The sequence below is a fragment of the Eubalaena glacialis genome, chromosome 16 (genome assembly GCF_028564815.1).
Source record: "Eubalaena glacialis isolate mEubGla1 chromosome 16, mEubGla1.1.hap2.+ XY, whole genome shotgun sequence".
Taxonomy (NCBI): domain Eukaryota; kingdom Metazoa; phylum Chordata; class Mammalia; order Artiodactyla; family Balaenidae; genus Eubalaena; species Eubalaena glacialis.
In genome coordinates, this window is record NC_083731.1 from 68,987,934 (window position 1) to 69,013,850 (window position 25,917).

Genomic DNA, 25,917 nt, shown 5'->3' on the forward strand with positions numbered 1-25,917 from the left:
AGAATTTTTGCAGTACTTTGTACCAAGATGGAGAATGACCATAAAAATCTGTTGTGTCTCAGAGATTTTGCAGTTGTCGCTTTTTACAAAAGAGCAGTGTTATAAGTTTGCTAACCTTTTCTTGTGGTGACCAGTGGCTGTTAACAGTGTGCTATATAGGAGCCATTGTTTGAAAGATTAAAAAAATACATTTCCCCCTTCATGGAAATGATGGTGTTTTAACAGGAAGCAAGAGAATTTAGAGTGTTTTTTTTTTTTTTTTGGAAAAACCTCACTCAATGAAAAGAACATTTTGGATGCAAATTTAAAATGTTAGCAATAACCATTGCATTATTTGGGGATAGGACTGAATATTCAATATTGTTTAGAAATTGCAGTCAATAATGTATTTTTCCACTTGGATATGTACATCATTGTGAGGTACCCTCTTCAGCAAGGACAGTCATTAAATCCAAAAACATAAGTAAACTGAACTTAGAACTTGACTTTTGGCTCACTGGGTTAAACCAAGATTTTAAGAAAGAGGGAACCACACTTTTTTAAAATTACACTGTGCTCACTAAAAATATTACTATCGATAATTGTTTTTTGTGGAAGCAAAACTTGTTTTGTGTTTTTAATGAATAAGATAAAATAACACTGTTATAAACAGTTATTTTTCTTTGTTTATCCTATAAAATTTCAATTTTGGGTATGTTTTAGAATATGCATACCATAATAATTGGTTAGAAAAAGCATCAAATTTATAAAATAAGAAATATAGGTTTAGCGGTTTGCACTTAAAGTATTTTTTTGGTGGGATTTACTATGAAAAGATTTTGTAGCTCACTGACTGTAGATTAGCGATGTTCATATTGTAATTCCTTGATACAGTGTTCAAAATAGTCTGGGTCAACTTTATGAGAAGATCGGAAGCATATTTACTGTCCAGGTTTTATCTGGGGGGATCAGGGAATTCTTAGCTGATGGAAACTCTGGTTTATAAACAGTGATCAGATGTATCTGAACTTTATTAGACACATACCACATGCCAGGCACTGCACAGAGCACTTATACTCACCTAATTTCATGATCACAACAAACCATTCAGTGGGGACTGTTAATTCATTTTACAGATGAAGAGACTCCCACTCTGAAACTCCACTGTTTTGAAGTCTGAAGTAGTTAGGACTACACAGATGGTATGGATGATTCAAATCTAGAACTCCAAGTCTAAGTGTAGGACCACCCCCTGCCCCCAATACTACAGGCAGTATTAAGGGTGCAGAATTGGAGCTCATATCCTAGCTCTGGCACTTACTGAGTGACCCTAGGCAAGTTACTTAACTTGGGGCCTCAGTTTCCATATCTGTGAAATGGGGCTGAAAGTTACATTACCTACCTTACAGAATCGTTGAGAAGATTAAATGATGCTTAAAAGGCTATAACAGTGCGTGATACAAGTGAACATTCAATATATGTTGGCTATTATGATCATCATATCTCCTATTTCCTCAAATTCTGCTCTCTAATTAGATTACAGTCTTTCTGGGAGTGAAGAATGGTATCTGATTTCTTCTCCTCTCCTTTCTTTCCCTCCTTTCCTTCCATATCCCCACTACCAAGTGCAGTGTCTTGCTCAGAGGTGATGCTTACGTGTTTATTAATAATGATTTCAGTTCACCTGAACTTTTTTTTAGGAATTATTTTATATTTTTAAAATTGTGGTGAAATATACATAACTTCAAATTTAGCATCTTAATCATTTTAAGTGTCTAGTTCAGTGGCCCTGAGAACATTCATATTGTTGTGCAACCATCACTGCCATTCACTTCCAGAACTCCTTCCATCTTGCAAAACTGAAACTTTGTATCCATTAAACAATAGCTTCCCATTCCTCCCTCATAATTATAACTTTTAAAAAATTTTATTTATATTTATTTATTTTATTATTGGAGTATAGTTGATTTACAATGTTGTGTTAGTTTCAGTCACCTGAACTTGTCAATCAGTACATATTTATTGATCACCACTATGGGCGAAGTCTGCTCACCACTGTTTTGAAGTCTTTCATCTCCTATGTTATCTAATTTGATCCTCACCACAACCCTAGATTTTAAGGACTATCACACCCATTCTATCACCAAAGAAACTGAGGCTTAGCAAAAGTAAGTGGCAGAGGTCACACTGCCAGCTGGGGGTGGAAAAGGGGTCCCATGTAGGTGCTGACTTTGCCTTTTCAGTTACCCAGTGTGGAGGTGAGTGTTTCTCTGACATGGTTACCTTTAGAGGTTGTCCTTCCTTATGGTGATGCCAGCCTGATCTCGGACCCACTTTTCAGTGGCCTGAATGCATTAAGATTCACTGAGAAAGCCGAGCAAACGGAACCCTTGTTACTTCTTGAAGAAATATTTTAATCACTTTATTTGGCACTATTAAGAGATCACATGCTATTTGGTAAGCATTCCATTATCATTAAGGAGCAACTAATGGATAATTAGTTGAAGGGATTACACATTTAACTACTTTGCTGATTAAAAAATTTTGCTTAGGGGGGCTTCCCTGGTGGTGCAGTGATTAAGAATCCGCCTGCCAATGCAGGGGACATGGGTTCGAGCCCTGGTCTGGGAAGATCCCACATGCTGTGGAGCAGCTAAGCCCATATGCCACAACTACTGAGCCTGCGCTCTAGAGCCCACGAGCCACAACTACTGAAGCCCACGCGCTCTAGGGCCCACGTGCCACAACTGCTGAGCCCACATGCTGCAACTACTGAAGCCTGTGTGCCTAGAGCCCATGCTCTGCAGCAAGAGAAGCCACCGCAATGAGAAGCCCGCACAGCACAATGAAGAGTAGCCCCCGCTTGCCGCAACTAGAGAAAGCCCGCGTGCAGTAATGAAGACCCAATGCAGCCATAAACAAACAAGCAAACAAATTAATTAATTAAAATATGGAATCTAAAAAAAAAAATTGTTCTGATGAACCTAGGGGCAGGACAGGAAAAAGATGCAGACATAGAGAATGGAGTTGAGGACACCAGGAGGGGGAAGGGTAAGCTGGGACGAAGCTTTGACATATATACACTACCAAATGTAAAATAGATAGCTAGTCAGAAGCAGCTGAATAGCACAGGGAGATCAGCTTGGTGCTTTGTGACCACCTAGAGGGGTGAGATAGGGAGGGTGGGAGGGAGATGCAAGAGGGAGGGGATATGGGGATATGTATACATATAGCTGATTCACTTTGTTATACAGCAGAAACTAACACAACATTGTAAAGCAATTATACTCCAATAAAGATGTTTAAAAAAAAAAAGACACTGAAGCCACTATTATAAAAATGTCATGAGGGGGACTTCCCTGGCGGTCCAGTGGTTAAGACTCCGTGCTTCCAATGCAGGGGGTGTGGTTTCAATCCCTGGTCAGGGAACTAAGATCCTACCTGCCAAAAAAAAAAAAAAAGGCATGAATAAGTATGAACATGCTTGAAATGAATGAAAAGATGAAAAGTCTCAGTGAAGAAATAGAAAGTATAAAGAACCAAATGGAAATTTTAGAACTGAAAAATACAATAACCAAAAATTTTTAAATGACTGTTTGGGCTTTGTATTAGTTCCTCATTGCTGCTGTAACAAATTACTACAACTGTAGTGGCTTAAAACAAAACAAACATAGTAACTTACAGTTCTGAGGGTCAGGAGTCTGAAATGAATCTTATAAAGTTAAAATCAAGATGTCAGCAGGGCTGCATTTCTTCTGGGGACTCCAGGGAAAAATACATTTTTTTGCCTTTTCTACCTTGTAGAGGCTGCCTGCATTCCTTGGCTTATGGCAGCCTTCATCTTCAAAGTGCATCCCTCTAACCTCTGCTTCTGCTGTAGATCTCCTGTTTTTTGTCTCTCACGTTCCTGTCTCCCTTTTATAAGGACCCTGTGATTACATTGGGCCCACTCAGACAATTCAGACTGATCTCCCTATTTTAGGATCCTTAATTTAATTAGCATCTGCAGAATCCCTTTTGCTGTTAAGGCCACATATTCACAGGTTCTTGGGGTTAGGAAGTAGACATCTTTGGGTGGCCATCTGTCTACCACAGGCTCAGTAGCAGAATAGAGATGACAGAGGAAAGAGTCAGTAAACTTGAAGATAGATCAGTAAAAAACTATCCAATCTAAACAACAGCGAGAAAAATGATTGAAAAGATGGGGGCCAGGGTGAGTCTATGGGAAAATATGAAAAAAGGTCTAACATTTGTGTCATTAGAGTCCGAGAAAGAGAGGAGAAGGAATGTGATGCAGAAAAAAATATATATTTGAAGAAGTAATGGCTGAAATGCTCAAATTTGATGGAAAATATAAAAGGCTCAGTGAATCCAAAACAGGATAAATTTAAAGAAATCCCAGCCTAGACACATCATAACAGCTAAAAACTAAAGACAATGAAAAACATCTTGAAAGCAGCTGCAGAGAATATGATATATTACTTACAAGGCAACAATGAATCAAATGACTGTGGATTTTGCATTAGAAACCATGAAAGCCAGATGGAAGTGGAACAACATTTTTTGACTACTACAAAGATCATCTAATTTACCTCCTTCGTTTTGTTGATGTGAAAACTGAGGACTGGAAAGATGAAGTGGTTGTCTTGAATCTCAAGACTCTTTAATCCCGTATTTAATATAATGACCATTTTTCCACTGTCACGGTTTTCCTGGCTTTTCTGATGTGTTAATCACAAAATAAAAAAACTTGCCTTAATTAGCTCAACCAAAAAGAGAAATAATTAAAAGAAGTTGGGGTCTCTCAAGATCAGGAGTGCAAATAAGCATCAAGAATAAATTAAAGTTGAAACGATGGAAAAAAAATTTTGCTTAGACTGAAATGTACAGAATCACATACATCATGATTAGAGTTGTGCTAATAAACAGAGCCTTCAGTTTCGCCCCTCCTGGTTGGAAGTGGAGTGGGACCGCCCACCTCTTCATTTGGAAGCATCCACTCCCGGAACATCTGCCTGCCTGTGACCAAGGTCAAGTTTTGTTTCGGAATGGGGCCAGAGACCAGGCAGTTACCTCTTTTGACTTTTTCCAAAAAAAAAGAGAATTTCTTAGAGACTGATAGTCTTTTCCATGAGATGTCTTTTGATACAGCCTCACTCTTGGATGGAGTGAACAAATTAACTAGTATTAGGAAAAAGTCTGAACTTTGGGGGGACTTCTAATGGCTTCCAGATTCAGAAGGGAAGTTTGTAAGGATGGTATGCAGCACTCGAGACCCCCAAGCTTCGATGTTACCTATGGGGACCAGCCCTGCACATGGTCGCCTTTCTGACTTCACTAAGAAGGATTCTTTTAAAATTAATTAATTAATTATTTTTATTGGGGTATAGTTGTTTTACAATGTTTGTTGGTTTCTACTGTACAGTGAATTGAAGTAGAGTTCCCTGTGTTATACAGCAGGTTCTTATTATCTATTTTACATGTATTAGTGTATATATGTCAATCCCAATCTCCCAATTCATCACACCAACACCCCCCCCCCCCACCTTGGTGTCCATACGTTTGTTCTCTACATCTGTGTCTCTATTTCTGCCTTGCAAACCAGGTCATCTTTACCATTTTTCTAGATTCCACATATATGCATTAATATACGATATTTGTTTTTCTCCTTCTGACTTACGTCACTCTGTATGACAGTCTCTAGGTCCATCCACGTCTCTACAAATGACCCAATTTCATTCCTTTTTATGGCTGAGTAATATTCCATTGTATATATGTACCATATCTTCTTTATCCATTCATCTGTTGATGGGCATTTAGGTTACTTCCATGACCTGGCTATTGTAAATAGTGCTGCAATGAACATTGGGGTGCATGTGTCTTTTTGAATTATGGTTTTCTCTGGGTATATGCCCAGTAGTGGGATTGCTGGGTCATATGGTAATTCTATTTTTAGTTTTTTAAGGAGCCTCCATACTGTTCTCCATAGTGGCTGTATCAATTTCCATTCCCACCAACAGTGCAAGAGGGTTCCCTTTTCTCCACACCCTCTCCAGCATTTGTTGTTTGTAGATTTTCTGATGATGCCCATTCTAACCAGTGTGAGGTGATCTCTCATTGTAGTTTTGATTTGCATTTCTCTAAAAATTAGTGATGTTGAGCAGCTTTTCATGTGCCTCTTGGCCATCTGTATGTCTTCTTTGGAGAAATGTCTATTTAGGTCTTCTGCCCATTTTTTGATTGGGTTGTTTGTTTTTTTTTGATATTGAGCTGCATCAGCTGTTTATATATTTTAGAGATCAATTCTTTGTCCATTGATTCGTTTGCAAATATTTTCTCCCATTCTGAGTGTTGTCTTTTCGTCTTGTTTATAGTTTCCTTTGCTGTGCAAAAGCTTTTAAGTTTCATTAGGTTCCATTTGTTTATTTGTGTTTTTATTTCCATTACTCTAGGAGGTGGATCAAAAAAGATCTTGCTGTGATTTATGTCAAAGAGTGTTCTTCCTATGTTTTCCTCTATGAGTTTTATAGTGTCCGGTCTTACATTTAGGTCTCTAATCCATTTTGAGTTTATTTTTCTGTATGGTGTTAGGGAGTGTTCTGATTTCATTCTTTTACATGTAGCTGTGCAGTTTTCACAGCACCACTTATTGAAGAGACTGTCTTTTCTCCATTGTATATCCTTGCCTCCTTTGTCATAGATTAGTTGACCATAGGTGCATGGGTTTACCTCTGGGCTTTCTATCCTGTTCCATTGATCTATATTTCTGTTTTTGTGCCAGTACCATATTGTGTTGATTACTGTAGCTTTGTGGTATAGTTTGAAGTCAGGGAGTCTGATTCCTCCAGCTCTGTTTTTTTTTTTTTTTCTCAAGATTACTTTGGCTATTTGGGGTCTTTTGTGCCTCTATACAAATTTTAAGATTTTTTGTTCTAGTTCTGTTAAAGATGCCATTGGTAATTTGATAGGGATTGCATTGAATCTGTAGATTGCTTTGGGTAGTATAGTCATTTTCACAATATTGATACTTCGCATCCAAGAGCATGGTATATCTCTCTATCTGTTTGGGTCATCTTTGATTTCTTTCATCAGTGTCTTATAGTTTTCTGAGTACAGGGCTTTTACCTCCTTAGGTAGGTTTATTCCTAGGTATTTTATTCTTTTTGTTGCAATAGTGAATGGGATTGTTTCCTTAATTTCTCTTTCTGATCTTTCATCATTAGTGTATAGGAATGCAAGAGATTTCTGCGCATTAATTTTATATCCTGCAACTTTACCAAATTCATTGATTAGCTCTAGTAGTTTTCTGGTGGCATCTTTAGGATTTTCTATGTATAGTCATGTCATCTGCAAACAGTGACAGTTTTACTTCTTCTTTTTCAATTTGTATTCCTTTTATTTCTTTTTCTTCTCTGATTGCCGTGGCTAGGACTTCCAAAACTATGTTGAATAAGAGTGGTGAGAGTGGACATCCTTGTCTTGTTCTTGATCTTAGAGGAAATGCTTTCAGTTTCTCACCATTGAGAATGATGTTTGCTGTGGGTTTGACATATATGGACTTTATTATGTTGAGGTAGGTTCCCTCAATGCCTACTTTCTAGAGAGTTTTTATCATAAATGGGTGTTGAATTTTGTCAAAAGCTTTTTCTGCATCTATTGAGATGATCATATTTTTATTCTTCAATTTGTTAATATGGTGTATCACATTGATTGATTTGCATATATTGAAGAAGGCTTGCATCCCTGTGATGAATCCCACTTGATCATGGTGTATGATCCTTTTAATATGTTGTTGGATTCTGTTTGCTAGTACTTTGTTGAGGATTTTTGCATCTATATTCATCAGTGATATTGGTCTATAATTTTCTTTTTTTGTAGTATCTTTGTCTGGTTTTGGTATCAGGGTGATCACCAAGAGTGATTTGCTATCCTGTTATCTCTGGAACCTGGGAGTGTCAATTGCCCTGCTTTCCAACACCTGACACTTCTGTTGGTTCCTTCAGTATTCCCACAAATGTGAGTGATTCAACAACAACTATTCACCTCAACCAGCCACCTCTGAGAGCAGACATTGTATTTTTCTACTTCCTTCCCGCCCAGACTTTTCCAACAGTTGGGCTGTATTTGTTGCCTGACAGACTTATCTGCTGCTCTTTTGCTCTTCCTGGCCGTTGCCTCCTGCTTCCTCAGAAGGTGAGAGCTCCTAGCCTGTCCCAAGAGCAGCTTGGCCCAAAGCCTGGCTGGGCTCGGGCTGCTCCTCTGGCTCCAGAGTAGAGCTGCCCTCTGCCCTATGTAGCAAAAATAACAAACCTTCCCAAACATGTCATGCAATTTGGAGAGGACAGGCATCATGATAATTTACTACACCCACGCAACTCCCCATCCCCTTCTCCACAAATGAGAAGGAGAGAAAAGTCAGAACATATGCCCCATGCCCACCTCTGACTCCTGGACCAAGAGCTGCAGTTTCTGTGGCTCTCTGGGGAAGGGCAGGGGGCCTGTGCTCTCTAATGGACCCTCCTGCTTGTTGAATTGCCCCCTGTGATTCATCACCAGACAAGCTGCAGACGTGGACAGCGGGGAGAGTCTTGGATGCATGCTTGCCCTTTCCTTTGTCTCTGTTCTACCTGTCTGTTTAGATCAGAAAGCCACGAGGCATGTCTACCTCTGCGCTCTGTGCAGTACCCACCAACTGTGGATGCTCATGGAACGTGGGTGATTGATGACGGTGTTAATCTGAGTAATAACATTTGGGGCACAATCTCAAGGAAGTTTTTCAGTACTGGCTTACAGATCTGTGTGTCCTGCTGAGGAGGAAGAGACCCAAGTAATGGGCAACTGCAGAAGCCGGTACCAGGATTCCCAGTTCAAAATGCTCTTCTCTTAAAAACAAAAGGCAAATCAAGCAAGCAAGCAAACAAACAAGCCCTCACCCAAGCTGTAGTATCAAGCCATTTTAACAGCCGCACCAGTTGTGTGTCAGCTGCTTGAGATTTTAAGTCAAAGGGAGCAAGGCAATTTTGTCCGAAGGCACCAAAACAATGATTATTGAGAGGTTACTGTTGGCTTCTTTACATATGTGATCTCAAATTAGATGTAATTTCCTTATTTTGGAGATGAGTAAACTGAGCTTCTGAGAGGTGGGGTAACTTGCCCAGGTCACATAGTGATATGGACTGAATGTTTGTGTCCCTCCAAAATTCATATTTTGCAGCCCTAATCCACAGTGTGATGGTATTTGGAGGTTTGGCCTTTGGGAGGTAATTATGTTTGGATGAAGTCTTAAGGATGGGATTAGTGTCCTTATAAAAGAGAAAGAGAGACTACAACACACACACACACACACACACACACACACACACACACACACTCTCTCTCTCTCTCTCTCTCTCTCTCTCTCTCTCGTGTAACGACACAGTGAGAAGGTGGCCATCTGCAAACCTGGAAATGGGCCTCATGAGGAACCAAATCTGCCAGCACCTTGATTTTGAACTTCCCAGCCTTTAGAACTGCGAGAAATAAAAGTCAGTTGTTAGGCCATCCAGTCTGTGGATGTTATAGCAGACAGAGCTGACTAAGACACATAGTAAATAACTATTTCTGGGCCTCCAGATTTGCACACAGGTCTTCTGTGGCCAGTGTCCGTGACCTTGCTATCTGCAGCCTCATTTATTCTTATCGGTGCCTTTCCTTTGGGTTCAGTAAAAGAAGTTCTTTTCATGCTAATGTGGCAGGCCAGTGCATGTGCCTATTTGCTTTGTTTCCTTCCCTCAGCACTCCCCCTCCTAGGATGAGGTGGGGAGGGGCTTTGACCAGATAGCGGTGGATAATGGGTCACCTGCGTGCTGTGAGGGCCATCACTGTCAGCCACAGATCTGGTGCCTGCCCCTTGCCCTGGAGCCAGGCCTCTGCGGAGAGAAGGCAAAGGACTATGGCAGAGGCGAGGAAGGAGGGAAGTAGTACCCTAGCTCCTTTCTCGCTTACCCAATATCCAAATCTATCAGCAGCTGTCTTTGGTGATTTGCACCATGGTCTGGACCCAGGGAGTCTCCGTCATCATCCAGTAGCAGGACTTCCTTTCTAGGAGTGAACTGTACCATGAGCTCCCCTGATATCATGGGTCTGACTTTGGGGTCATACTAGCAAACCACTGAGTAACTTAGATGGGTGGTCTGTTTCTTTCTCCAGATATGGCCTCAGGGCAGGATTGGGGTAAGGATTTTCTCACCCCAGAGGGAACTAGGGGACAAATGGTCAAAACTATGGAGAAGGCAGGGGGTCTAAGAGCAGGCAAAATAATAGAATGGAAATGATAATAAATATGAATAATATATAATATGTGTAATAGTAATAAAATACATCAGGCTTACTAGCAGGTTCCTTTGTTCATGGGGAGCCTTACAGGGCAGAGCTTGTGTTCCTTGGCACTAGAGGTGGGAAAAAAGGGGATCAACTGAACTTGCTGGAGATGGGCCAGGGTGATGGGCTTAGGGACCCCAAGGGTGGGCTGTATCCCAAAGGTGGTAGGATCTGCATATTTGCCAGTGACTCTGATTAAGTGAAAATAACATAAAGTACCTGGCACAGTGCTGGTGTTTATTATATGTTTGATTAATATTAGGTTATGTTATGGGTTGAATTGTGTCCCCCCAAAATGATATGTTGAAGGCAGAACCCCCAGTACCTCCGAATGTAATCTTATTTGGAAAGAGGGTCATTGCAGATGTAGTTAGTTAAGATGAGGTTATACAACAGTAGGGTGGGCCTTAGTCCCATATGGTTGGTGCCCTCTTAAGACGAGAACAGATACAGACCCACGGGGGAGAGCGCCATCTGATGCCATAGGCACAGACTGAAGCACTGCAGTGCAATCAAGGCAGGCCAAGGACTGCCAGCAGCCTTCAGACGCTCGGAGAGAGGCGAGGAAGGTTCTCCCCTACAGGTTTCCGAGAGAGCCTGGTCTTGCCAATACCTTGATTTTGGATCTCCAGCCTCCAGAACTGGGAGACAATGCATTTCCGTTGTTTTAAGCCATTCGGTTCATGGTCCTTTGCGCATGGTCCTAGGAAATGAATACAGCCACTTCCCTCTCTGTTTAGTCTTTGCAGCTCAGCCTCAGAGGTGCATGTGCAGGTGCTTCCATGAGGTGTGTGTTTAAGGAAAAACCGAATTGTGTTTTCAGGCAGTGTGGGAGTTAATCACTTATAGAAACACTTGGAGAAAGAGAAAACAAGTGTCAATGAGGATGTGGAAAAATGGGAACCCTTGTGCACTGTTGGTGGAAATGATGGTACAGCTGGTGTGGAAAACAGTATAGAGGTTCCTCAAAAAATTAAAAATAAAACTACATATGATCCAGCAATCCTACTTCTGTGTATATATCCAAAAGAATTAAAAGCAGGATCTCAAAGAGATCTTTGCACACTCATGTTCATTGCAGCATTATTCACAATAGTCAAGAGGTGGAAGCAACCCAAATGTTCATCAATGAATGAATGGATAAAGAAATAAAATAAAATGTGTGGTATATAAACACAAAGAAATATTATGCAGCTTAAAAAAAGGAGATCCTGTCACATGCCCCCAAATGGAGGTTTTTTGAGGACATGATGCTAAATTAAGTAAGCCAGTCACAAAAGGACAAATACTATATGATTCCACTCATATGAGGTATCTAAAGAGGTCAAAATCATAGAAATAGAAAGTGGAAAGGTGGTTTCCCAGGGCTGGGGGTAGGTGGGAGAGGAGGTAGTGTTTAATGGTCATAGAGTTTCAGTTTTGCAAGATGAAAAAGTTCTAGAGATCCATTGCACAGCAATGTGGATGTACTTGGCACTCCTGGACTGTATACTCGAAAATGTTTAAGATGGAAAAAAAAATTTTTTTAAATAAATTTATTTATTTATTTACTTATTTTTGACTGCGTTGGGTCTCGTTGCTGCGTGCGGGCTTTCTTTAGTTGCAGCGAGCAAGGGCTACTCTTCGTTGTGGTGCGCAGGTTTCTCATTGTGGTGGCTTCTCTTGTTGCAGAGCATGGGCTCTAGGCATGTGGGCTTCAGTAGTTGTGGCATGTGGGCTCAGTAGTTGTGGCACATGGGCTTAGTTGCTCCGCGGCATGTGGGATCTTCCCGGACCAGGGCTCGAACCCGTGTCCCCTGCATTGGCAGGTGGATTCTTAACCACTACACCACCAGGGAAGTCCCTAAGATGGAAAATTTAATGTTTGTGTTTGTAACCACAATTAAGAAATAAAATAAAAATTAAAAAAGAAACCCTAGGAGAAGTTCCCATTGAAAATGAGAAATTCTTTGATAATGTGATTAATTACTTTCTTGGTTTTTGCATATGTATGTCTTTGATTTTTTTGTACACTGGATTTTCTTAAAGCGAGGCTTGCATGTAACTTGTGTCCCAGAGCTTCCGGTGGGTTGTTACAGTGACCCTGGTCCACCACTTCTTTCCCTGCATGTGGCATAATAGTGTGGGGTTGGAGTTCCCTGCCTAACGGGAGACTTAAGGTACATAGGAGGGCTCCCACTGGCAGCCTCTAGGGGCAAATGATTTGACAGAATTGAGGCCGGGGAACTAGGCTGTCCCTTTCGTGAAGCCCAGGTGTCAGTAGTTTCTACATATGGTCTAATAAAAATATATGTTTGGTCTTTGTTCCCAGTTCCTGGCACAGAGTAACTTAAAACCCTTGGGATTTCTTGACTGATAGATGTATCTTTTATTATTCAATCACCAAAGGCCAATGAAATAATCAATCATGACCATATAATGAAACATCCATAAAAACCTCTAAACGACAGGGTTTGGAGAGCTTCCGAGTTGGGGAGCACATGAAGATGCAGGGAGGGTTGTGTGCCCTGTTGGGTATGGAAGCTCCGCCTCCCTCTCCCCTCTTACCTTGCCTTAAGCATCTTTTCCATTTGGCTGTTCCTGAGCTGTATGTTTTATTTAAAAAAAAAAAAAAACCCAAAACCTGTATTTGTAAGTAAAGTGTTTTCCTGAGTTCTTTGAGCTCTTCTAGCAAATCATCAAAACTGGGAGCCTCTGATTTATAGCTGGTTAGTTAGAAGTACTGGTGGCCCAAGACTTGTCACTGGCATCTGAAGTGGGAGCAGTTTTGTGGGACTGAGCCCTTTAACTCATGGGATCTGGCACCAACTCCAGGTAGGGTGTGTCAGAATTGAATTATAGGACATCCAACTGGTGTCAGAGAACTGAAGAATAGATTGGTGTCAAAAAACATCTCAGACTACATTCTTTCTCTTGGTCTGGGTTTCTTCCTTCTTGAGTAATCCAAGTAGAAGATGCCACCCCTGGAGAGAGGATAGTGGTCTCGGCCCAGCCTGGCAGTGGGGATGTAAATGTCAGCCAGGATGACCAAACTGGGGTCCCGTGTTTGGGCTATTGTGTGTCACACCGACCTTGACCGGCCGTGTGGACACAACCAGGGTGAGCTCTTGCTGACCATCAGATGCCTCATTCCCACCTGTCATGCTCAGAGAGAGACCATGAGCCTTGAAAAACACCATATTGTTTTGTGATGTCACCCCTGGAATGTTCTGAGTGTTTTGGTGACCAACTTCTGCATAGGACCTATACCTGGCACCTAACATTGGTATGGCTTTTTACTTGAGATAGAAATAATAATTTTAGAAAAAGTAGTAGGTATCAGTATCTCTGCTCCACAGACTTTCAGAAAGCTTTTCCATCAACTATAATACCTGTCTTAATTTCTGTTCAGAGACTGATAAAGCATCGTATCAGATATCATCTTCACATTCTTTCAGACTCAGATTTTCATAACGTACATAATTAACAAGAGGGGATAAGTGAGTAGTAAAAAGTCCTCTGTTTTTCAGGTGAGAAGTTGAGGCCCAGAGGATTGGCTGGGAAGCAGAAATCTACTTATTTTCTCTTTTCCACAGCACTCAAGGCCAAATTTTACAAGAAAAAGAGATACCAAATCTGAAAGCCTAGAAATTCCAATAAATGTGGTTCTACCTCAGGTAGGGATAATCACAGAAGGATGCAACATCTCAGTTTTAGCCAGAATAGCCCTCCTCTGTCAAAACTCTAGCAGTATGTCATAGAAGGAGCAGAGTAGCCAGGGCCTCAGATTCTAGTTCTAGGTCAGCTGCCAGCCAGCTGTGTACCTGGGGGAGGCCACTTAGTCACTCTGCGTCTTGGGTTTCTCATCCCTCGAATGAGGGGGGTGGGTTAGGTGATCTGGGAAGACCTTCCAGCCCTACCACTTGACGCTTCTGTGACTCTCGGAAATAAGCCAGTCTTTTCAAAATTAGATCTTTTGGTGCTAGCTGTTGTGCAACTACTCTGGATTTATGGGGGCAGAATTAGAACTGAGACTTGCAATCAAAAGCCTACGACTGAATCCATGAACCTAGGATATGGGCTGAGGGGTACAGGGTCATGCGGAGGGGTCAAGAGAATGAAGGCCTGCTGTACACCAAAGACAGAGAGAGTGTAAGAGGGGTGGGCCTGAGGGGTTCAGAATGGAGGCCAATGAACGGATGACAGGCTGGAGATTCTCAGTTCTCTTCCTGCTAAGCAGCTGTTTCCTGGGAGGGGTCCTCCCGATTGGATTGTTCCTACTGCTGTGTCACAAAGGGGGCAGCCTTGCTTCTCCAGAGTCACCTAAGGCCCTGTTGGAAGATCATGGCAGTGCAACCAGAGGGGCTAAAATGTAGGGTGGAGGAATCCAATGCAGAGGTAACTATCTGAAAGCTCTGTCCAGGGATGTGTAGGAACAGGATTGCTCGCCAGTGGGCATCCTGGGATCTTGGAGAGCATGAAATTAGAGGACACCTGCTACCTGGGCACATGGGCAGATGTGCCTCATGGGTACACCCCTTGGCAGGTTCCTGCGGCAGGTTCCAGACACCTGGCAGGGTACTCTAGGCTGGTGCTCGGGGTGAAGGGGGCGTCTATAAGTTTAGAGGATCTGAACTGGGCCATCGCTAGAGCTGTGAGAGGGACCAGTGTGCTGACTGGACCTCCCCAGGTGAGATGGTTACAGCTGGCAGCACTGGGAGGACTGATCTGGTTAACAAGGGGAGGAAGGGGGACTTCCCTGGTGGTCCATTGGTTAAGACTCTGCGCTTCCACTGCAGGGGGCATGGGTTCGATCCCTGGTCGGGGGACTAAGATCCCTCATGCTGCATGGTGTGGCCAAACAAACAAAAACAAAACAAAACAAACAACAAGGGGAGGAAGGGAGATTGAGCACTGATTTGATCATGTGGCAGCACTGGGCCATGCATTGCGAGGGAGAGATTGTATAGGAACGGGAACCGGGAACCCTAGGAAGCCCACTAGTAATGGCAGAGCTGGAGTTAGAGGCTTGAAGCCAGGTCAGTGCCCACTTCCTCTGCTGTGCCGCAAGCTGGGCACATGCCACCTGCTTCTTCCCTTGCTCTTAAGAGATGGTGCCTCTTCTCCGCCCATCGTCACCGCCTACCTTGAGCTCCCTGCATGTATCTGCCACATTCTGCTTCGTTTTGAGGCTGAGCCCATTCATTGGGGAAAGGGATTGCAGCAGCAGCTCTGTGTTTCCAGAAAGTACCTCTGGCCTCCCAGCTCCCAATCATGCCTGGCGCTTCTCATTTACATTGCAAATGCCTATGATTCACTCTTTGTTTCACCCTTAGGTCTTTTCGGGTCTTATTGATTTCCAGTTTTTCTTCCTCACATTAAACATTTGTGTTTTCTGATCTATATCCCTCCAACACATTAACTTGCCAGCCATCAATGTTACTTCCTGCCCAAGCTCTCTGCCCTCCTGGTTCCTTTTGTACATAATGATTCAGTTCTCACCAGCATTCCCATTTCCCCAGTGAGCGCTATCTGTGAGTTTCATAAAGGCACTGTTTCCTGTGAGATCATTAATGAAGGATCTATACCAGGTCAGAATGAGCTCCCACAGCACCTTCCAGGGCCCCCCTCATCCCTCGCTGTTGCCTCTTCTCGGTCCCCTTTGTTTGGGTTTGTTCTTCAGAAGCTATGGAATCCACCAACGATGCCTGTATCTCTACCAATTTGAATAAGTGTTAGGAGGAAGATTTCAGAAGATTGTGTGTTAAACAATTAGCTAAAACTACCAGATACATGACAGATGACATCTTTATCCTCTTTGCTGTTAGTGTTATGATTCTATCAAAATCAATCACACTGACCTGTGAATTATCCTCTTATCTGTTCGCATTTATTAAAACCAACATTGACTTTCTCATGGTGCTCGGGAACGGAGTTAATTTAAAAATATGATAATGAGACTCAGCCTTGTCAACCTGGTCTGAAAATTAGTGGCGGATCTGGCTTTTCCTTCCAGCATTCTGGGCCTCTCAACTTCACATGCTTGAAAAGTAACCCCAGATGGTTGAATGCTCTCTGACCGTAACCCTCAGTAATGCTGGCAAAGTAGGGCTTTAAAAAACTTGGTCAACAGGCTTGAAGTCTGCTGGGAGCATTTGGACCTCTCTTCTGGTCTGTCGTAGCCATACTTCTCCAGGAGTGGAGAGAACCTCAGCGCATGTCAGCTAAACTGGCTAGTCATTGTCTAGTCCTGTTCCCGAACTATTTAGATAGGAGGCCAGCAACCCCAGAAATTCCTCCCCAGAAGGTCCCACTCAGAGTCCTGTTCCTCAGGCACCCCTTAGCATCAGAAAGAGACTTTGGTCTTATCACCTCTCCTTTGCCTTTGCCCTGCCCGCCCTTCCACTGGCTACTCCTCCTCCACGGTCTCCACTTGCCACGCACAAGGCTGGTGATCTGATAGAAGCACATAGTTGGTGATTTCATGCATTTTCCTTCTAGGACCAAATGCATTTAAAAAAGAGATGCCAGGGAGAAGGCCAGGCCTGATGTTAAGGACGGATTCCCAACCATAGGCGGGATTCAGGCACCTGTGAGGGAGATGTTGGTGCCCAGGGCCCTTCCTGGATCCTCAGCACTAATGCATCTTACTTAGGTCACAACTGGGGGCACATTGCCCTTGAGGGCAGAGTCTCTTGGTCACCTTCCTAACAAAGCCAGATGGAAGGTATGATGAGCGCCATGGCCATTTGTCTTCCCCTCCTGCATCCTTTCTCGTATCCCATTCTTTCATGAGGAAGCCCCCCTTTTCCTCTCCCACCTACTGGGTCTGCATCCACATGTGAGGGCATTTCCCACAGGTCAAGGAAGAGACCGTCCTTTCCTTCATGGGGAAACCAGGCCAGGCTTCTTTGGGGGCTTGGATCATGCTGCCGTAGACTCCGCCTCCTAGGCTGAAGAGAACTTTCGGGGGTGTTCCAGGGGCTTTTCCTTGGCCCAGACCTCTTGGCGGGGCTCAACGACACCAAGGACAGATTAGTTTAGCCCATGAAACCAACCCAGTGATACCACTGGTTGAGGAGACCCACCAAGGAGGAGCTGGCTTCAAACATCGGCTAAGGGGGCCTGGGATTTTTTACCTCAGGTACCTCGAGGGTTCGCTTAGCTCAGATGCTCACTTTTTGGAAAGTCCTTTTGTAAAGAAATACATTCAGCATTTGCTATAGTGTTTTAGGCCAGGAATGTTTAAGCTTTACTAGTAGAACTGGCTATCTGTTTGGTCTTTTTTTTTTTTTTTTAAATATTTTGGCTGCGCGGCATGTGGGATCTTAATTCCCCGAGCAGGGATCGAACCCGCGCCCCCTGCATTGGAAGTGCGGAGTCTTAACCACTGGGCCGCCCTGGAAGCCCCTGTTTGGTCTTTATGACAGCTTACCGACCACTTTCTTAGCGTCTCACAACACCACCAGGAACTAGGTAGAACAGCTACATTGGGGTTCATTTTAGAGGTGACATTCAGAGAAGTTAAGTGACTTTCACAAGAGCAGTCAAAGATGGGACTTTTAAGCCCAAAGCTACTGGGAATTTAAGACCTCTAGCCTCATTGGATTATAGGTTCAAGATGGCAGTGTGGATAACCAGCATGCTTGTGTGCAGAGGGCAGCTTCCTTTAGGGACTGTGTAGATGGACATGGGGAAAACCCCCTGATGTAACAGCTCTGCATTTTAAAAATGTGAATTGAAATGTGGATACCGCTTTCCTAAATAGACTAAAAATATTAAGGCAAACAAAATCACCACTTTTGAGGGCCAAAAATAGTATAATGTTAACAGTTTTGTGTAGTTCAATCTGATATCTCCTCCTTACCTTTCAGTGCACTTTAGTTGATCAGTGCATTGGCAAGGACTCATTACACCTTCACTGTATGTGAAATGTGTTGTTCTAACTTCCAGGACTAGGGATGTCAAAAAAAGTAAGGGATGGGTCATTGTGCTCAGATAATTACAATTTATTCATCTGGGGACAAGATGGGACAAGATATACAAGAATCACTGCAAAGGAATGATAACAACACACATGCAAAATAAAATATCTGGGCATTATAAAGAGCTAGAATGAGCCTGCAGTTCGGAGTCAGATATCCTGGTTTTAAACCCTTGCTGGCTATGTGATCTTTGGTAGAACCATGGTAGCTCTTTTCAGTAAGATATTACCTATGACTATGGAAATCAGTTAGCATATCATCACATAATAGTCATTCAGTGTTACTTCCTTTTCCTTGCTCTATACAATCGAAGGAAATGCTAAGCAACTTCTCTTCTGAATCCACAGTAACCATTCTTGCATGTCTGTAGCTCTCTATAAACAAAGAAGATGTCACATATTCTCCTTTTATTTTTGAACTCTACAACAAAGCGTCTGAAATAAATAGGGCAGATGTTAGTAAAGCTGCTGTGGATGGTTGCACAGGTTGTGCACTGTAACACCAGTTGTGAATGGCACCCTCTAGAGTTGGGCATTGTACAGCCTGCACAAACATAGGGGGTGGCTCTGAATCATGCTAGCATCCACATTTCCTAGATATGGAAACTGAGGCAGAGAAATTAAGTGATTTTGTAAAGGCCATGCACTCATACAGCACAGAGCCAGGACTCTTTTCAGTTTTATGATGTCCAGTCCCCTGTTCCCCATACTTTACTGCCAGAATTAATGCTTGCTGCACATCAACCTCCCTCACTTACACCAAGAAATAATGGTTGCTATGCATTGATTTTCAAATTGATTGGAAGGTCCCTGAGAACAGATGCCAAATTAATGTTAGTTGATTCATTGACATAAATGTGATTTGGTGCAAGAATGTTTAGAGTGGGAATAGATTAGGGTGAGAAGTTTTCACAAGGCCAAGAAAGAGATTTCCTTGGAGGGCTAAGTCCAGGTAGGTCTGATTGGAATCAGGGAAATATGGGAAAGAAAGAATTTGTCTTGCCTCAATGCCTTCCCAGAGTTTAAGCATGATTCTTGGCATATCTGAAATCCTGTATATTTAGTATTTTCCCTTAGATGGTCTTATTTTCAGAAAAAGAAAAGATGCTGCTCTACTTTAGCCTCATCTTAATCCTATCCATAGGATTGTGGGTTTGATAAAATAGGTATATTTTTCTAATACCCATTAAAATAAATATATGACTATTAAAATTTTTACAGTATTTAAGTGTTTTATCTAAGAAACTAGGCCATGAGGCAATGCTGGACTTGGCCACCTTCTGGGTCCTGTCTGGGGATAAGAGGAAGGATAGAAGGACTTAGTCATAAGAGGAGGGTTTGGTCTCTTGGTTAAGGAGGTAAAGGAGACCTATCAGTCCATCAGTATTTTCTGGATTAGGTGCATGGGCATGGAACAGAGACAGCACAGGACTTGCTTGGAAAGTGTTGGTCATTTAAGGGAGGGGACATGATGTCAGCTAGGTTGATAAAAGAGGACTGCTGGGGCCATAGTGGTGCCAGTTTATAAACATGGATCCCTTCCACCAGAGGAAGTTAGACAAGAGGATATTAGAGATAATGCTACTGACCTTTCATTGTACAGAAGTGGAAGCCAAGGTCAGAGGGTTAGAGGATGTAACCGAGGTCACCCAATGGCATGGGTAAGGACAAGGGCCCAAATACCCAAATCGTCCATAGCTAGGGATCCGCCACCCACATGTTAAGTTTTTATTTAGTGCCTTTGTGTTTAGGGGATAGTTGAAAATCCCTTGGGTACCCAGTTCAGGATATGGATATAAAATAAAGGCAGCTGACTGAGTAGGATGATTTAAAGGCCATCAAGGATACTATGAACAGGTATAAAGCACTAGAGGTTTCTCTTTGGTTGTTCACCTGGATCAGGAAGAGTATCTTTCTGATAGAAATCAATCATAAAAAAGAAATGAGAGAGTTGGGGAAATTTGAATCAGTATTTGTTGATATTAAGGGATCATTGTTAAATTTTAAAGGGAAGATAATGGTATTGTGGTTTTGTTAAAAGAAATACGCATTGATGTATCTATGGATAAAACAGCACAATGTCTATACTTTGCTTTGAAATAACCCAGCGGCAGGGGAGTGGTTCTGGAATTGGATGAAGGTATAGATGAAGCAAGTGTGGCCTTGATTTGATAACTGCTGAAGCTGGGTACATGGAAATTTATTAGACTATCCTCTCTCTTTTTGTGTATGTTTGAAATTTTCCATAATAAAAAGTCCCCAAGTAGTGAAAGTCCTTTGCTTAATTCATGGAGATTTCCTACACGTGTGCTTCACATATATAAGTTCAGGGAGCCAGAACTGGATTTGTGACTTACTGAGTGAACTGGTGCTGGTTATTTAACTTCTCTGAGTTTCAGTTTCTCCATCTGTAAAATGGGAATAATAACACCTTATTAAATCAGTGTCGTGAAGATTAAATGAATTCAGTAGCACACAACTTCTTCCCTTTCTTTCTCTTGATGGGTATACACATCATTGACTAAAACTACATTTTCCATAGTAATATCTTCAAGAGCAGGATATTACTGCTGGGATGGAGTCCTGTAGTGCTTCATCCTTGGAGGATGAAGAGGACCTCTCAAGATTTACTCCTTATTGACCTTGGCTAATCTTCCCAGTCTGGGATCAAGGCACCTTAAATTTATAAGAAAACGGTCTGGGCTCTTCACAGTGGGGTTCATTCTGATCACAGGTTCAGCCACAAGAGCCATTGTGCTTCTCCCATTGAGAAAGATGAACACCATGGAGGCTGGATTTATTTAAAGTAAATAAGGTTCTGATTGCAGAATGTCCCTGCACCCTCGCTCTCTGGAAGATTAAGCACAACCTTACAAAGTTAATGACGTGCTTATTGGAAAGTTAATAGCATAGAATCATGCCTTCTATTTATCTAGCTCTTTGGGTCTGAAAGAATTCTAACCAGCTTTATACGCTGTACAAATTATATATCTCTATATATGCCTATATATATAATGTGAATAACCTGACTTGTTTTCCATCTTCTCTATCTGTAAAATTTTGGAAATAACCTAAGAAACGAGAAATTAATATTTGGAGAGCATTGCAATGTACTTGGATGAAATAAATGCTTTTGGTGTATTTAGAAGCAGCTCTCATGATCTTATTTTTATTTAAATTCATTGCTGCAATTGTTACCTCTTCTCCAGGATGCGTCCCACTTGTTCACTGCTTTTTGAATTCATCTCAGAATTCCTCCATTAGTGAAATCTCCTTTTCTTGGTAACAATACCTTACATTTACATCTCTTACATGTAAGATGGCACCTGGCAGTTTTAAAAACACTTACATTTCTATGGCACCTGGCAGTTTAAAAAACACTTTTGCATTCATTATCTCATTTAATCCTCACAACGGTGTTGTGAACTAAGCAGGGCACGTGTTATTATTTCCATTTTACAGGTACAATTTGCTGACTTTCAGTGTTGGAAGGTGGTGCCTTTAAGATCACAGAGTCTGACTCTCTTTTGTACTAGTGAAAATCTGGGTCTCAGAGAGGGTGAGAGCTCTCTAGTTTCACGCTGCCCATCAGCAGCGGAACCAGGATGAGCATCTGTGTGACCCCAGTCTTGACCCCTTGGCCTTCAGCCCTGGTGTAACCCTTACCTGAGCAAACTGCGTTCTACCTGGCTCAGAGCAGTTCTGACCACCGGAAGCCAGAATCACCTGAGGGAGCTGGTTAGAAATACAGATGGATGAGTGAATGAGTGAATCAGTCTTGTAAGTAAAGGCTCCAAAATCTGCATTTAAAACTCACTCAGATTCTTCTTCTGTATTGAGAAGTGTGACAGTGGTTTGTTGGGTTTAAGCTCTGTGGCTCTGATCCTCTTTTTATGTGGTGGTTTTGAGGTGCATGGCCACCATCATGAATTCCTCTGTATGAATCCCTTGGTATCCTTTGATGTCTTCACTGCCACATGTTGAACTCCCATTGCTCGGTGATATGTCTGTGATGGTGCCCTTCCTTTCCAAAATTATCAGCTGGACTCTGTTTTAAGCTTAGCACCATGTTGGTTGGTGTTAAAGGGGCTGCTATCAGGGATGGCTAAGAGTGGAGGATAAGCCTGAATGGGGCCAGGAAGAAGGTGGGACTTACCAGTAGCACTGCCATTTGGGACAATGTGAGTGGCTGTTGGGTGATGCCAATTGTGGGGACACATCTACAGCTCCGGTAGCTGGAGAACAGTGTTTATTCTTCCTCTAGGGTGACAGAAGTGTGCCAGAACCCATGCTTAGTGCTTTCATACATTACCTCTTTTAATCCTAAAATATTTCTATGAGGCAAGGCAGTAGGTGCAGTTATCCCAGTTTGAAAGCGTGCTAACTAAAGCTCACATAATTTGTCCGTGTTCTTGTAACTAATCAAATAATGGGGCGAGGACTCAAACAGTTGGTTGACTCCAGTATCGATGCCTTTATCCTCCATGATATATTCTTGATTCTCATTATTCATGGATTCCATATTTGTGAATTTGCCTAAATTTTTTTCACTAAAATTAGTTTGCAACCCCAAAATCAATACTCGTCTCACTTTCGTGATTATTCATAGACATGCACAGAATGATGAAAAATTTGAGTTACCTGATGCACACATTTCCAGTTGGAGGTGCCTTCTTGTTTCAGCTCTCAGACTGTAAAATAGTGTCCTTTTCACAGTTTATTTAGTGTCACTGTTTTCACACTCTTGTGCTTTTTGTTGGTGATTTCACTGTCTAAAATGGCCCTCAAGCATAGCGCTGCAGTGCTGTCTAGTCGTCCTAAGCACAAGAAGGCAGTGATGTGATGTGCCTTACAGAGAAAACACCTGCTAGGTAAGCTTCCTTCCCGCATGAGGCACAGTGCTGTTGACCGCAAGTTCAATGTAATGAATCAAAAGTACATTTTAAATAAGGTGTCTTTCAACAGCAGACAAAGTTATTTATTGATTGGTTGAGGAAAATGTGACCAGAGGCTAGCAGGAACTTAACGCCGTGCGTCTCTTCGGAGCAATGGTACAGTAGTCGCGAATGCTGTGTTCGCGGGACTTTATAGAACCGTGAATAACGAGGATCAATGTCATTTCCTCGCGAGGAACCCAAGAGGCCAAGCGCAAAAGCGCCCTCTGTGGCCAGTCCAGACCCCCAGACTGGGTTTCTTGTGGGGTCTCCCGGCCTCTCATGCGGTCAGCCAGCCTCGGGTGCGTCTGCTCCTTCGCTAACTCTGGGCTTCCCTGTTCTCTCCCGCAGAGGGGTACAGCCGAGCCCTTCCTGAGGCTCCACAACTTGTACCCCACCCCGCACTGCGCCAGGCAGGCCGCCCTGCCCAGGCTGAGCCGCCGGGCGGTCAGCCAGCACTCCTACCCGCCGGACCGCTTCCCCTCCGTGCCCCTGGACCCCATGGAAAGCCCCACCTCCCAGGCGGACCTGGCGCTGGACTACGACCCGCCCCGCGTGCAGCTCAGCGACGAGACGTTCGTCTTCCAGGACGGGCGGTGGGTGAGTGAGAACTGTCGCCTGCAGCCCCCCTACTTCTCCCCGTCCTCGTCCCTCCACCACAAGCTGCACCACAAGAGGCTGGCCAAGGAGTGCCTGCGGCAGGAGGAGAACAAGCCCCTGCGCGCGGAGAACAAGTCCCTGCGCGCGGAGAACCGCGCGCTCCGCGAGGAGAACCAGATCCTGCAGGCCTTATGGGAGGAGCGCCAGGCCGCGCTGGGCCGCGAGGACGGCCGGGCCTCCTCGCCGCTACTGCGCAGGGACAACGCCTCGTCCCTGGAGGCGGTGAAGAAGGACCCGGAGCTGCAGGTGCACCGCGGCCGGGAGAGCAGCACCCTGCAGCTCCTCCGGGAGGAGAACCGGGCCCTGCAGCAGCTGCTGGAGCAGAGGAAGGCCTACTGGGCCCCGCCGGACGAGCAGGCGGCCTCGACCGAGATCAAACCGGCCCCCTCGCCCCAGGAGGCGCCCCACGGGCTGCTGCCGGACCAGGGCGCGGGCCTCTCCTCCCCCTTCGAGGAGCCCAAGGCCCACCAGGGCCCGCAGGAGGACTCCAAGACGCTCCGGGCCCTGCGCGAGATGCTCAGCAACCTGTCCGGGCAGCCCAGGGAGGAGGCAGGCAAGGCGGGCCCGGGCCTGCCCGACGGCGGCCAGTCCCTGGAGCTGCTGCGGGAGATGAGCCAGGCGCTGCAGGCCCTCCGCGAGGAGAACCAGAACCTGCAGGAGGAGAACCGGGCCCTGCAGGAGGAGAACCGGGCCCTGCACGTGCTGCGCGAGGAGCACAGGATTTTCCAGGAGGAGAGCAAGGCGCTGTGGGAGAACAACAAGCTGAAGCTGCAGCAGAAGCTGGTCATCGACACGGTGACCGAGGTCACCGCCCGGATGGAGATGCTCATCGAGGAGCTGTACGCCTTCATGCCGACCAAGAACAACAACCCCAAGAAGCCCAGCAGGGTCTGAGGCTCCCCGTCCGAGCCGCACCGAAGCCCCGAGCTGGGCCACCAAACGGCATCGCCCGCCTTCCCGTTGTCGCCTCGCCTGCCTCCACCAGCTGGTGCCCGTGCAAGAGCAGAACGAGTGGCCTGGTCAACTCAGAGAAGCAATAAAGGCGTAGGAGGCTAGGGCCGCTAACCGCGCGTGCTGCTCTGCCTTCTTTCTCATTTTTCTTTGTTTTGAGCACTTGCAGGCTCACAGGAAAATGGAGCAGAAAGTACAGAGATTTCCCACATACCCTCTACCCCACACACCAACCCGCAGCCTCCCCGCTGTCAACATCCTCCGCCAGAGGGCACACTTGTTACAACTGATGAACCTACATTGACACATCATTGTCACCCAAAGCCATGGTTCACATTGGGGTTCACTCTGGGTGGGTTCATTCTATGGGATGGAACAGAGCGTATACAGAGTATATTCACTGCCCTAGAACTCCTCTGTGCTCTGCCTGTTCATCCTTCCCTGCCTCCCACCCCTGGCAACCACTGATCTTTTTACTGTCCCCATGGTTTTGCCTTTTCTAGAGTGTCATATAGTTGGAATCGTAACAGTAGGCAGGCTTTTCAGCAGCAGGCATTTAAGTCTAAGCCATGTCTTTTCATGGCTTGACAGCTCGTTTCTTTTTAATGCTGAATGCTGTTCCACTGTCTGAATTTACTGCAGTGTGTTTATCCATTCACCTACTGAAGGACTTCTTGGCTACTTCCAAGTTTTGGCAGTTATGAATCTGGCTTCCTTTTCTTCTTTTTTCTCTTGTCTCTTCCTTACCTCAGCCTTCATTATCATCTGTTTTTCATTTCCTCCCTTTTTCCTTCCTTGTTTTCCTCCTCTTTCTCCTGTCCTTCTTGCTCTCTCATCATCTGATGAGGTCCTAGTGTGGAGGAGAGGATGCGGGAGAAGAGCTCACTCAAGGCCAGGACTTTTCACCTGGGCTGCTGGCGACATTGGGCTGGAAAACTCTGTCTAGGGCTGTCCCGTGTGTTGTAGGATGTTTAGCAGCATCCCTGGCCTTTGCCCACTAGATGCCAGTAACAGCCACCTGACCCCCAGCTGTGACAAGCAAGTGTTTCCAGGCTTTGTCAAATGGCCCCC

General features: G+C 44.0%; 1 protein-coding gene across 3 annotated transcripts; it reads left to right on the forward strand.

Annotated features, from left to right (window-relative positions):
• Nucleotides 1–13,528: 13,528 nt before the first annotated feature.
• On the forward strand, nt 13,529–24,789 carry CBY2 (chibby family member 2). Of its 3 annotated transcripts, XM_061171166.1 has the most exons (3): nt 13,529–13,603; nt 13,914–13,994; nt 23,587–24,789. In XM_061171166.1, the coding sequence occupies exons 1-3, from the start codon at nt 13,529–13,531 to the stop codon at nt 24,787–24,789; spliced, it is 1,359 nt and encodes a 452-aa protein (XP_061027149.1). The 3 variants fall into 3 exon arrangements, with proteins under 3 accessions (XP_061027149.1, XP_061027150.1, XP_061027151.1); XM_061171167.1 differs by lacking the exon at nt 13,914–13,994; XM_061171168.1 differs by lacking the exons at nt 13,529–13,603; nt 13,914–13,994 and adding an exon at nt 14,662–14,715.
• The last annotated feature ends 1,128 nt before the right edge of the window (nt 24,790–25,917 follow it).